At 42.8% G+C, this 14456-nt stretch overlaps 1 protein-coding gene across 4 annotated transcripts in view; it reads left to right on the forward strand.

The window, feature by feature from the left end:
* Positions 1-13988, forward strand: part of LOC132836821 (deoxycytidine kinase 2-like) — a 33103-nt gene extending 19115 nt beyond the window's left edge. For all 4 annotated transcript variants that reach the window (XM_060856291.1, XM_060856287.1, XM_060856288.1 and 1 more), the window contains exons 4-7: positions 2804-2951; positions 8835-8950; positions 11623-11722; positions 13515-13988. In XM_060856291.1, coding sequence (XP_060712274.1) covers positions 2804-2951; positions 8835-8950; positions 11623-11722; positions 13515-13553 — 403 coding nt within the window. In that variant the 3' untranslated portion in view covers positions 13554-13988. The remainder of the gene's footprint in view (positions 1-2803; positions 2952-8834; positions 8951-11622; positions 11723-13514) is intronic.
* Positions 13989-14456: the final 468 nt, after the last annotated feature.

The raw sequence follows: 14456 nt of genomic DNA on the forward strand, positions 1-14456 counted from the left end.
TCAGGGAAATGATAATGAAAGTTTCTTTCAACGCATAAGAAACAAATGAGAGGTAAAAGTAGAAATTAGGCCACTCCAAATTGATGCTGGAAGGCTCGTGATGGGAGATAAGGAAATAGCTGAAGAACTGAATGAATACTTTGTGTCAGTCTTCACCGTGGAAGATGTGAGAAATATGCCAACAATTAAGGAGAGTCAAGGACCAGAGTTGAGTATGGTCGCCATTACAAAAGAGAAAGTGCTAGAAAAGCTAAAAGGTCTAAAAACTGATAAATCTCCTGGCCCCGATGGGCTACATCCTTGAGTTCTGTGGAAGCTGGCTGAGGAAATAGCAGAGGCATTGGTTGTGATCTTTCAAAAATCACTGGACTCAGGGAAAGTCCTAGATGATTGGAAAATGGTTATTGTAACCCCCTTCTTCAAGAAAGGATCAAGACAAAAGATGGAAAATTATAGGCCAATTAGCCTAACCTCAGTTGTAGATAAAATTCTAGACTCCATTGTTAAGAATGAGATTTCTAAATTCTTGAAAGTCAGGGTCGGATTAGAACAAGTCAGCATGGATTTAGTAAGGGGAGGTCGTGCCTGACAAACCTGTTAGAATTCTTGGAAGGGATAATAAGTAGGTTGAACCAGGAAAACCCAGTGGATGTTATCTACCTCGATTTCCACAAGGCCTTTGATAAGGTGCCTCATGGGAGGCTGCTGAGCAAGGTGAGGGCCCATTGTGTTCGAGGTGAGCTGTTGGCATGGATTGAGGATTGGCTGTCTGACAGAAGGCAGAGAGTTGGGATACAAGGTTCTTTTTCGGAATGGTAGCTAGTGACAAATGGTGTCCCACAAGGTTCAGTGTTGGGGCTGCAGCTGTTCACTTTATATATTAATGATCTGGATGAAGGGACTGGGGCCATTCTAGTGAAGATTGGCGATGATACGAAGTTAGGCAGACAGGTAGGTGGTTCTGAGGAGGTGAGGAGGCTGTGGAAAGATTTAGACAGCTTAGGAGAGTGAAGATTAGAATGCTGGAAAAGCACAGCAGGTCAGGCAGCATCTGTGGAGCAGAAAAATCAACGTTTCGCCCAAAACATCGATTTTCCTGTTCCTTGGATGCTGTCTGATTTCCAGCACCACTCTAATCTTGACTGTAATCTCCAGCATCTGCAGTACCCATTTCTGCCTAGCTTAGGAGAGTGATCCAAGAAATGGCTGATGAAATTCGATGAAAGCAAATCCAAGGTCTTGCACTTTGGAAATAAGAATACAGGCATGGATTATTTTCTAAACGGTGAGAAAATTCATGAAACCAAAGTAGAAAAGTACCTAGGAGTGCTAGACCAGGATTCTCTAAAGGTTGACTTACAGATTGAGTCTGTGGTTAAGAAAGCAAATGTAATGTTGTCACTTACCTCAAGAAGGTTCGAATGTAAAAGCAGTGATGTGCTCCTGAGACTTTATAAAGCTCTAGTTCGGCCCCATTTAGAATACTGCGACCAATTCTGGTCCCCACACCTCAGGAAGGATATACTGGCACTGGAGCGTGTCCAGCAGAGATTCACACGGATGATCCCTGGAATGGTAATGAATGGCTGAGGATCCTGGGATTGTGTTCAATAGAGTTTAGAAGGTTGAGGGGAGATCTACTAGAGACTTACAAAATAAGGTGTGGCTTAGAAAGGATGGATGCTGGGAATTTGTTTCCATTAGGCAGGGTTACTAGAACCTGTGGGCACAGCCTTAGAATTAGAGGGAGTCAGTTCAGAATGGAAAAGAGGAGACATTCAGCAAGAGAGTGGTGGGCCTGTGGAATTCATTGCCACGGAGTGCAGTGCAGGCCGGGACATTATTTGTCTTCAAGGCAGAGATTGATAAATTCTTGATCTCGCAAGGAATTAAGGGCTACGGGGAGAGTGTGGGTAAGTGGCGTTGAAATGCTCATCAGCCATGATTGAATGGCGGAGTGGACTCATTGGGCCAAATGGCCTTACTTCCACTCTTGTGTCTTATGGTGTTATGGATACGTGCAAGCATTGTAATGAGTTGTCCTCTGTGAAAAACAGAGCCAACCTCTACTTGCTTCCTCTGGACTGTCAAAATTAGAACCTTGCAGCTGCTGCCAATAGCACACACTTAATATTGATAGTTTTCTGAACATCACCATAAGCAACGAGTTGTACATAGCCCCTGATAAGTAAGATTACTGTGAAGTTTCAGGGCTGTTTCCTGAGCTGTATTTTCTCTTTTTTTAACTTCTTGAATGAAACATGGCTCCATCATAGAATTGTCCAACAGAACCAAACTCACTATTTGTAATCTCTGAGGCTCAACACTTATTTGGAACAATGTTTAATCATGGAAGCCAAAAGTGACCCCCCACCACCCTCCTTCAGCATCCAGTATCTGTATTTTCTATTGTATATTGAAGAGGAAATAGAATTGTAGTTGACTTTTTTCCTGTCCTCCCCTGAGCCATGGTGTAATTGATGTTGTTTTGAGTAACCTTACTGCTGCCATAGCATAAAATAACTATTGTACGGAGGGGATTGAATTTGACCCTTGACCTGCTGTATTACTCAGCTGCTTTATGAATCAAGACACTGAACAATAGATAATCCCTTCAAGGCTTCAATTGACTCTCCAACTTAAAATTAATGATTTCATCAACAGTTCGGATCTGCTGGAATAACCACCTGACTGGAAATTTGCAAGATGCTTGCAGAAGTTCCAAAGTAGAACTATACGTTTCTCTGGTTGTTTTAAGGATTTAGAAACCTGAATTGAGTCATGTTTATGGTTCTCTATGCAGATATGTATTTGCATCCAATCTATATGAAATTGGTTGGTTGAATGAGATTGAATGGACCGTCTACCAGGACTGGCACACTTACCTTCTCAACCAATTTGGGAGTCGAGTGGCTTTGGAAGGAATTATCTACCTTCAAGCATCTCCTGAAGTAAGTTACGTGGTGAAGTTGAACAACACTGACGAATCATTTTTGATTTTGATGTTTTAACGTGCATAATTAATCAAATGGTATTGTGAAATCTGAGGGAGTATGTTTAAGCTTATAATGTGACCTATTTGGTATTTCCCACACTTCTGTGAAGGAAATTTGGTGCAGGCATTTGCAACCAAATTAAATCTTTAAGTGAAAGAAACAAAAAAAAGTGGCGGTGGCTGTATGCAGAGTTCCAGTCTATCATGCTAATACTGGGAAGGCATTAAACAGGGAATTAGAAATGCAAGACATAAAGGTGAAGGTGATAGGTCAGGGAGGAGGGTGGGGGAAGGTAACAAAGAGTACAATGGGTGAAAGGGGATGGGATGAAGATGATAGGTCAGAGAGTAAGGTGGAGTGGATAGGTGGAAAGGAAGATAGGTAGGACAAGTCATGGGGACAGTGCTGAGTTGGAAGTTTGGAACTGGGGTGATGTGAGGGAAGGGGAAATGAGGAAACTAGTGAAGTCCACATTGATGCCCTAGGGTTGAATGTTCTGAGGCGGAAGATGAGGCGTTCTTCCTCCAGGCGTCAGATGGTGAGGGAGCGGCAGTGAAGAAGGCCCAGGATCTCCATGTCCTCAGCAGAGAAGGAGGGGGAGTTGAAATGTTTGGCCACAGGGCGGTGTGGTTGATTAGGTGGGTGTCCCGGAGATGTTCCCTAAAGCGCTCTGCTAGGAGGTGTCCAGTCTCCCCAATGTAGAGGAGACCACAACGGGAGCAACAGATACAATAAATGATATTGGTGGATGTGCAGGTAAAACTTTGATGGATGTGGAAGGCTCCTTTAGGGCCTTGGATAGAGGTGAGGGAGGAGGTGTGGGCGCAGGTTTTGCAATTCCTGTGGTGGCAGGGGAAGGTGCCAGGATGGGAGGGTGGGTTGTTGGGGGGCATGAACCTGACTAGGTAGTCATGGAGGGAACGGTCTTTGTGGAAGGCGGAAAGGGGTGAGGAGGGAAATACATCCCTGATGGTGGGGTCCGTTTGGAGGTGGCGGAAATGTGGTCGGATGATTTGGTTTATGCGAAGGGTGGAAGGTGAGCACCGGGGGGTTCTGTCCTTGTTACGGTTGGAGGGGTGGGATCATAGGATGGAGGTGTGGGATGTGGACGAGGTGCGTTGGAGGGCATCTTTAACCACGTGGGAAGAGCTGTAACCCAGGTAGCTGTGGGAGTTGGTGGGTTTGTAAAAAATGTCATTAATGGCGATGGAGAGGTCCAGGAAGGGGAGGATGGTGTCAGAGATGGTCCAGGTAAATTTAAGGTCAGGGTGGAATGTATTGTTAAAGTTGATGAATTGCTCAACCTCCTCGCAGGAGCACGAGGTGGCGCCAGTGTAGTGGAGGAAGAGGTGGGGAGTGGTGCCGGTGTAACTACACAAGATGGACTGTTCTACGTAGCCAATAAAGAGACGGGCATAGCTGGGGCCCATACGGGTGCCCATGGCTACCCCTTTGGTCTGGAGGAAGTGGGAGAATTTGAAGCTGAACTTGTTAAGGGTGAGGACCAGTTCGGCCAAACAAATGAGAGTGTTGTTGGAAGGGTACTGTTGGGGACGTCGGGAGGGGAAAAAACGGAGGACTGGGAGGCCCTTGTAATGGCTGATAGAGGTGTAGAGGGATTGGATATCCATGGTGGAGATGAGGCGTTGGGGGCCGGGGAAACGGAAGTCTTAGAGGAGGTGGAGGGCATGGGTGATGTCTTGAATGTAAGTTCCTTCTAGTGAGACACAGGCCAAGTTATAATGAGCAACAAAGAGCTGGCAGACAAAGTGAATAAATGCTTTGGTTCTGTCTTCACAATGGAAGATACAAATAACACCCCAAATATGTTGGGGAACATAGGTTTTCATGAGAGAGAGGAAACAAAGGAAATAGTATTTGTTGAGAAATTGTATTGGGAAATTTGAAGTGATCCAATGCTGGTAAATCCTGAGGGTCTGATAATCTATGTTGAGCGAACTTGAGGAAGTGGCTGCAGAAATAATTATTTCTGGTCATCTTTCAGGATTTTGTCATGACTGGGACAGTTTCTCTGGATTTGGAGCATAACCAGTGTAACTCCATTGTTGAAAGGAGGAGGTAGAGAGAAAATGGAAACATTAACTGGCTTGCGTGACCTTGGTCCTTAGACTCAAAGAATGCCTACAATGCAGAAAGAAGCCATTCTGCCCCTTGAGTCTTCACCAACCCTCGCACTCATACCCAATTCTACCATATCTCCAAAACCCTGCATTTACTAAGGCTAATCCACTTAGCCTGTACATCCCGGGACACCATGGACAATTTAGCATGGCCAATCCACATAGTTGGACTGCAGGAGGAAATCAGAGTACCGGGGGGATACACAAGCAGACATGGGAAGAATGTGCAAATTCCACACAGGAAAGTCACTCAAGGCTGGAATCGAATCCAGGTCCCTGGTGCTGTGAGGCGGCAGTGCTACCTAATGAGTCACCGTAATGCCATTTTTTTCTCTGTCGCTCGGATGACCTGTTAGCCGCCTCCTATTTCAGTTCAGCTCCTTTATATAACTGTTGATGTCCCCAATTTACACCTTTTAATGTCCCCACTGCTGGAATCTACTATGAAAGATTTACTAGCAGACCACTTGGAAAACATTGATAGGATTAAACACAGCCAACATAGATTTATGAAACGGAAACTGGTTGACAAATCAATTGGAGTTTTTTGAGGATGTAATTTTTTGTTGAGTTGATCGTGGGGCTGGTGGATTTGGTTCACTTGGACTTCCAATAAGGTCCACAACAATTTAGTTTGTAAATATATAATACATGGGCCCGGGGGCTGTGTAGAGAACCAGAAAAAGGACTGGTTGGCAGGCAGAAATCAAAGAATAGGAATAACAGGTCTTTGTCTGAGTGGCACGCAGTGACTAATGGGATACTGGACTGATCAAAGCTTGGACTCTGCTCTTTACAATATAATTATTTAGATGAGGGTATAGATGTAATATGAGGAAGATATAAAGATGCTTTAATGTCATTTGGACAAGTTCAGTGAGTGGGGAAATGCTTGCTAGATGAAATGTAACAGGGATAAATATGAGGTTATCCAGTTTAGAAGCATGAACAAGAAGGCCAGATTATGACCTAAATTGTGATAAATTGAAAAGGGGAAGGTGCAGCGAACCCTGGGTGTCATTTTTCATCAGTCACTGAAAGTAAGCATGCAGATGCAGCAGATGCTGAAAAGGTCAAGTGCTATGTTGGCCTTGATAGTGAAAGGATTCAAGTACAGGAGCAGGGAGGTCTTGGGGCAATTGTACAGGGCCTTGGTGAGACCACACCTGGTGTTATAGGTGCAATTTTTGTCGTCTTATCTGAGGTAGGGTGTTCCTGCTGTGGAGGGAGTGCAGCAAAGGTTTCCCAGACTGATCCTTGGGATGGCAGGACTGACATATAAAGAAAGACTAGATTGGTTAGGATTATATTAATTGCGATTTAGAAGAGTAAGGGCGGATCTCCCAGAAACCTGTAAAATTTGAACGGGGTGAGACAGAGTAAATGCAAGAATGATATTCCTGATGACCAGGGAATCCAGAACCAAGGGTCACAGATTAAGCATTTAGGACTGAGATGAGGAGAAATTCCTTCACTTTGAGAGTGGACAGTAGATGAGGTCAAAACATTGATATGCTTTGAAAAAGGAATTAGATTCATCAGCTAAAGGGATCAAAGGCTAGTGGAAGAAAATGAGAACAGGATACTGTTGTGATCATATTAAATTGTGAAGCAAGTTCAAATCACTGAATGGTCTACTCCTGCTCCTAGTTTCAATACATTCCCTCACAAACATCTTTTTTCAACACCAGGACAACTTTCCTGATCAGGTATTTCATCTTGACATTTTTTGTCCCTTATAGAGTCATAGAGTGGACTGCATGGAAACAGACCCGTCCATGCTGACCAGATATCCCAACCTAATCTAGTCCCATTCACCACCACTTGGCCCATTTCCCTCTAAACTCTCCCTATTCATATACCCATCCAGATGCCTTTTAAATACTGCAATTGTACCAGCCTCCACCAGTTCCTCTGGCAGCTCATTCCATACATGCACCACCCTCTGTATAAAACAGAGATCCTTTTTAAATTTCTCTCATAAAAACAGCCTCAAATCCCTTAGTCTGTACTCGCAAGACCTTCCCTCCATACCAGGCAACATCCTCATAAATCTCTTCTGAACCCTTTCCAAATCTTCCATATCCTTCCTATAATGTGACCAGAACTGGACGCAATACTCCAAGTGCAGTTTTGTCCGTAATCTATTTATAAAATCCCTTTGGATTTTCCTGAACCCTATTTGCTAAAGCAATCTCGTGTCCCCTTTTTGCCCTCCTGATTCCCCTCTTCAGTATTCTCCTACTGCCTTTATACTCGTCTAAAGATTGACTCGATCTCTGCTTTCTGTACCGTCCATGGTGAACATAATCCCAAGCTAAACTAGTCCCATCTGCCTTTTTCTGACCCACATCCCTCCAAGTCTTTCCTATTTGTGTACCCCTCCAAATGTCTTTTAAACACTGTAATTGTGCTCACATCCCCCACTTACTCAAAGTTCATTCCACATGTGAACCACCCTCTGGAAAAAATTTGCCCCTTTTTCAATCTGTCTCCTTTCATTTTAAAAATGTGGTGCTGGTCTTGAAATCCCCGATCCTAGGGAAAAGACACCTATCGTTAATCCTACATATACCTGGTATGATTTTACAAACTTCTGTAAGGTCACCTGTCAACCTCCTGTGCTCGAGTGAAACAAGTTCCAGCTTTGCAGGCTTCCTTTATAACTCAAACTTTCTGTACCCAGCAACATCCTGGTAAATCTCTTCTGACCCTCTCCAGTTTTATAATATCCTTCCTATAACTGGGCGACTTATCTTTTGTGAGCTTTTTGTGAACTTTAATATTAGGTACCTAGTCCTTTCCACAATTGCCACTATATAATACTCCTACATCACTATTTATACGTAGGTCACAAACTTCGTTCACCAGACAAACATGAATCTGTTGTCATAATCTTTGTACAGGGTGTAAATGAGAAACATTAAGAGTACTATGCACTTGTCTGGACTCCATGTTTCAGTAGAGATGGAGTGAGAGAACAGAAGATCAAACAAGATGGGCAAAATTGCTATCAGACATAAAAGGTGATATCTATCTGGAAAGACTGAAAAGCCTGGAGCTCTTTTCTCTGGAAAATAAAAAGCTGAGAAGTTACCAGGAGGTCTTTAAAACTATGTAAGAGTTTAGGTGGATAAATGTAAAGAAAATGTCAAAAACCTGGGGTCATAAGAATAAAATGTAAACATTGACTAAAAAAGGAAGCAGTGTTGGCAGTGTTTTCTTGCATTTGAAGAAGCTGTTGAGTGGTGTTTTTTATGGGATCAGTGCATGGTGAACTTATCTCTCACGTCTTATTTACATAAATGGGCTGGACTCTGAAATCACCTGCAAGGTTGTTGCATTTATGAATGATACTAAAGTAAGCAATACATTGAAAATGAGATTGTAGTGGGATATTTTCAAAGATACCTGTTTAATTTGTGAAAATCACAAATAAAAATGAAGCTTATGACTCAACGCTGTGAAGTTTGCTCAACAGGATGAGGAAAAGCTTCTGATCACACTTACCTACGTTTACAATGAGAGACTTTTCCCACATGATCGTGTTAAGTCTTGTTCCCTAAAGTGACATGACTTTGGACCAAAGAAAATTGGTACATTTCACTGGTAATTGGAAATATGGGGTTACGTGCATTATTTGAACTGTTTTCTGTCTCTGAAAGATTTTGAGAGAACTGTCATTTCTTTTCCATAGAAGTGTTTGGAAAGATTACACCGAAGGGGTAGAGATGAAGAAAGGGAAATTCAGCTGGAGTACCTGAAACAGCTCCATTCACAACATGAAAACTGGCTTGTGAAACGCTCTACTGAGTAAGTGGTTTTGATTCTAATTCTTCCGTTCTTTTGTGTTTAATTTCATGGCAAATTGCAAATTCTAACGACAGCTGATGAAAATGGACTCAACCTGGAGTTCTTCAATTTCAAGTAACCTCCCTTGCCTTCCTCCGACTCTCTTCTCAACCCCTCCTTCTTCCTTCCACTCCTCTCGGCCACCTACCAGATTCATTCCTCCCATTGACCAACCAGGTCATACACTTTACCTGCTTTCCCCACCCTGCCTGCGTCACCCCCTTTATCTGCAGCTCCTCCTACACTCACTCCCAGTCCTGAAAAAAGGTTTACACCTAAAACGATGACTTCTCCACCTCCTGACGCTGCCTGGCTTGCTGTGTTCTCCCAGCCTCCTGCTTGTCTGCCACTGATCAAAATGGGATGATTTTTTTTGTTCCCTGAACCTTAACTTAATAGTTCTTCCTGCCATTTTGATATTCTTTTTCTGCTTTGCTTCTCAAAAAAACACAATTCAACAACTGAGTCTGCAAAAATGCAGCTTAATGCCCAGAATTCTGTAAAAGTTAAATCATTGAATGATACGTCAGACTGGAGCTGTCCAGTGAGTCCCACTCTGCTGCAGTTTTATTTTTTCCCTGGAAAATTTTCCTTTGCAATATTTAGCCAATCCTCTTTCAAAAATTGCTATTGAATCTGAAAATGCCACACTTTTAGACAATGTATTACAGATCAATTTTCTGTGATACCCTTGGTGCCACTGACATTTCATTCTGTCACGAGAACTGTCACTATTTCCTGCATTTGTGATTTTGTACCTCTGTGTTAAATCACCTATTGGTGCATGGTGCTCTAAGGAGAACAAGTTTTCTGGGCTCCCTCCAGGGCAACTTTTCCACAAAATTAAATGGAACAATCAGATGTTGTGTATTTTGTCGGTTTAGCATAATTTCCCTATTTTTGAACTCTCCTTCTAAAATCATAAGAAATAGGAGCAGCCATTATCCCACTCGAAACTTCTGCACCTTTCAATGTGCTCATAGCTGATGCGGCCTTAACTTGGCTTACTTGAATGGTTTGTGTCCTTACTCTCTGGACTCCTTTGTCACTCAAACACTCTCCAATTCAGTCTTGAGGGTATTGAATGTCCTAGCCTGCACTGCTTTCTGGGGAAAACAATTCCACACAGTACCAACCTTCCCTTATTTATAAACTCTCCCCCTCTACTTCAGATTCCAAATGAGGGAAACATCCTGTCAACATCTACCTTTCCGCGTCCCCTCAGAACCTTGAATGTGTTCTATACTATAATGGGTACAGACCCAAATCTCTCAAGCTGTTCTTGCAAGGTAGCCCCTTCATTTTAAGAATCAGCCTCGTGAAGTGTTTTTGTGAATGCAAGTCTATCCCTTCTCGTGTAAAGAGATCAAAACTGTAAAGGAGATAAAAGGAGATTGAAATAACTGCACAGAAGCCAGTATCCCGTCACCAAGTCACCCATTATTCACTTGTGCACAGTATTCTGGCTGTGGCCCAGCCAGTATCTGAACTGAGGAGCTTCTAATCTCCTGTTTATATTTTTTCTGTCACAGAAAGCAAACATCTCCCTAGCCAAGGGAACATTCTTCCTCCTCTCAGTACACTGGCTGTGAGGCCAGCCAGCTGAGGACTGAACTGAGGTGATTTTCATCTCCTGGTTCTGTTTCTCCTGTTTATATATATTTTTTCAGCCCCCTAAACTCTAAATCTCCTGGTTTTTTAAAATCTATTCCCTTATGCCGCCTAACAGCTATAGTGCTTATATTTTCCCCGTCGCCCACAGTGTGTGTGTGTGAAAGTGTGAGACACAGTGAAAGACAGCAGGTGTACAAATCTTTGTTCATTTTCCACCCACCAAAAAGAAAGGAAACACGAGATCAGCCAGTGACCACCAATTCCCTTCTCGTCAAAGGGCAATGCTGCGTGATCAAAAAAGTGAAGGGGAGGACAGGGCTCTCTTGATTGGCCAGGTCAACAACCCCACTCAATGACCTCATCGTCTCTGAGGTCAACCTGCTTCCAATCACGACAGGAAGGGGGGTCAAGAAGTGCTGGACTGCATATGCAAGGCGACACCAGTAAAAATGAATCTTCCTCAATTTCTTACAGGCAGTATAGTACTTCCAGAAACTTTTGTGTTTTTTAAATCCTCTATATAAAGATTGAAACTTTGTAGCCAAATATTATTTTCAGTAAAAATGATCTGTAGCTGGATATTTACACAGGAGCAGTGGCCTCTTACTTACCCTCGTTAAAAAGTCAAGGCTGTCCCCTATCCGCAGTGATTTAGCGTCACTTGGGCTAAAGGCATGATTTCGGCCCTATCTGAGGTGAAGTCTCATGTCTCAGAGCTGCTAACCAATCAGATGGCCATTAGATTTAAAGCACAGCACTGCTTTGGGAATGCAGCCAGTCCCCACCAATGGTGATAAAATTCAGCTAAATATCATCCTGGATCTATTTTATCAGTTGTAAGAACAGCACAGATCAGACATCACCCAGAAGGAGAGAATAAGTTATGATCACCCAGTGAGAACAGGGATGACACGTTTTTAGTCAGTTTGCTAGCTGCAACCTGGAGAGAAATTATGATGTGTGGAAGAAAGAGTTTTTTTTCCATGAGGAATTACATCCACTCTTTTCATTTTCAACAGACTGCACTTTGAACATCTGAAGAACATTCCAGTGTTGGTGTTGGATGTCAATGAAGAGTTTGAAGATGATAAAACAAGACGAGAAAAGCTGTTTGAAGATGTAAAGTGCTGTTCTTTCTTGTGATTTATTTTGTTCAGTTTTCCTCAGTTTGTTCATTCATTGAATATAAGTTGAGAATTTGTTGTCCATCTCTAATTACCCTTGGGTAGATACTGGTAAATTGCCTGTCGATCCATTGTAGTCCTCGTGGTGAAGAGATTTCAGTAGTGCTGGCTGGCAGTATGCTCCAGGATTTTGACCTGAAGATTCTGAGGGATTTCTGAAATATTCCTAAGTCAGCATGGAGTGGCACAGTGGCTCAGTGGTTAGCACTGCACCTCACAATGCCAGGGACTCTGGTTCAATTCCAGCCTCAGGCGACTGTCTGTGTGGATATTCTCCGTGTCTGCGTGGGTTTCCTCTGGGTGCTCCTGTTTCCTTCCACAGTCCAGGGATGTGCAGATCAGGCGAATTGGCCATGCTAAATTGCCCATAGTGTGGGGTGCATTAGTCAGAGGGAAATGGGGCTGGCTGGGTTACTCTTCGAAGGGTCAGTGTGGACTTATTGGGCTGAAGGGCCTGTTTCCATGCTGTGGGGGAATCTAGTAACGTAGATAGAAATCAATCGATATTGGCATTCCACAAATTTTGGAAGCACTTAGTTGAAATCTTTTCACATGAAGTGAGTTTAGCATTGTTGGTGAGGTCATCATTTGTTGCCCGTCCCTCATTGATCAAGAACTAGTGGTGAACTGCCTTCTTGAACCACTCCTGTCCTTATGATAGAGGTGCATCCCCAATTCTGTAATAAAGGGTGTTCCAGCTGTTGAAGAAACCGAGGCTGGTTGTTGCAACACATCTTGTCGTTGATATTCATACTGCAGCCACTATTTGTTGGTGGAGGAGTCAGTGTTTTGGGTGGTGGATAAGTGCCAAATAAGTGAGATATTTGTCTAGATGGTGTCAAGTTTCCTGAGTATTATCGGCTTGGGCCTGCTCCAGGCAGATGCAGAATATTCCATCATACCCCTGACTTCTACCTTGCAGTCACTCACCACAGAATATAATTGAAGGAGGATTCCCATTTCCTCAAATGTTACTCCTTCCAAAGAATATATTGACATCCCGGTCCCAGGAGAACTTTAGTTTTGGGATGAGTATTGAAATTCACAAAAGAGGATACAGCATGGCATTCTGCAGCCACAAGCATCTGTTCACATTGTACTGTCTGTGGCTACGCAAGTGTACAGCCACACCCACTTTCTCGCATGGGAACTTCAAGCAGAAACACCCATGCTGATCTCTTTAATATCAGCAAGGCTGCAGTATGAAATTGTGACCAGGAGGTTACTTCTGTATTTTATGTGCGAACTGGAGCATCAAGAAAACTTTTACAGGGATGCGGTCTTTCCATTGAGTTACATTACAATAGGCCGTACCTGTGGTGCTTTGGGAACTTCTCCGATCATCATGGTCAATTGAAACTTCTTCCAAATCCTACATATTCTGTGTGACAACATAAAAATTACTGCACATGCGCTGCTAGTTGTCATGATGCATGAACCTTTCAATATTTATCTGTCTTCAACATCTTCAAGCAAAACAATCAAGGGCTATATTGTGCTCCCATGATTCTTAATCCCGCAGCATTATCTCGGCAGTAACAAGGGTGTTACAACTCGGCATAAGTAGAAATTGGGGTAATTGTTGGCAACAGTTGTGCAGAACATTGGTGATTGCTGCACACATTTCATTTTTGGTCCTGGTCCATGAAAGTTCCGGGTTTTGTTCATAAAATAGGTTTTGATGTTGTTCTGCAGTGTTTTATTTTTGGTTCTGCTTCCTCTTTCAGGTGAAGAAGTTTGTGAACAGTCTGAAGTTGGAAAAATGAAACACCCTTGTCATTTTGAGAACCTGTTTTGAATAGGAATAATGTAGAGTGAAAGAAGACTTGGTGACTGAGATATTCACCCAGGTTTTAGTGCATCGTTCACCTCAAGCTCTATCCTTTATTTAAATAGGACTTGGGTTCAGTTGTGCAGATATTAATTATTACTGTGTTAATGAATTTTCTGCAGAACATTGAGTGGTATTCTCATGGCGACACAGAAACGATTGGAAATGACAATTAATCTGGTCTCTTTCAACGGAATATTTAACACTCCATACTTTCATCCAGTCTAATTTTGTTTTTTTTTTTAAACTATAAGCTATCACATGTAACACGAGATCAAAACTGATTTTTAACTTTTCTGCTGATTCTTAGTTTTGAACTGAGGATTGTTGGTAATTTATAATTTACTCAATAAAATTGCATGGTGGATCACTTAGAAGTAACTTTACTAGTGCCATATACTCAAGTAATAATCAATCTCATGTGAAAATTTGATCCCTAATATTTGGCCAAATACTTCATTTTTCACACATTTCTTAACATGTCTACTGTCTGTTTTCTAAAGACCCTGTGCTTTGAGTCTGCTTATTTTCCCACTATGCACTAAGAAAAATAGAATAGAGATGGGTGTATGAAGCAACAAGCAAAAGTGAGGACTGCAGATGCTGGAGGTTAGAGTGAGAGAGTGGTGCTGGAAAAGCACAGCAGGTCATGCAGTATCCAAACAGTAAGAAAATCAATGTTTTAGGCAAAAACCCTTCATCAGGAATGAGGCTGGGAGCCTCAGAGGTGGAGAGATAAATGGGAGGGGAGTGGGGCTGGGGGGAAGGTAGCTGAGAGTGCATTAGGTGGATGGAGGTGGGGGCTAATGGCGATCGGTCAGAGAGGAGGGTAGAGCGG

This window comes from Hemiscyllium ocellatum, chromosome 48, assembly GCF_020745735.1.
Source record: "Hemiscyllium ocellatum isolate sHemOce1 chromosome 48, sHemOce1.pat.X.cur, whole genome shotgun sequence".
NCBI classification, from domain to species: Eukaryota; Metazoa; Chordata; class Chondrichthyes; order Orectolobiformes; family Hemiscylliidae; genus Hemiscyllium; species Hemiscyllium ocellatum.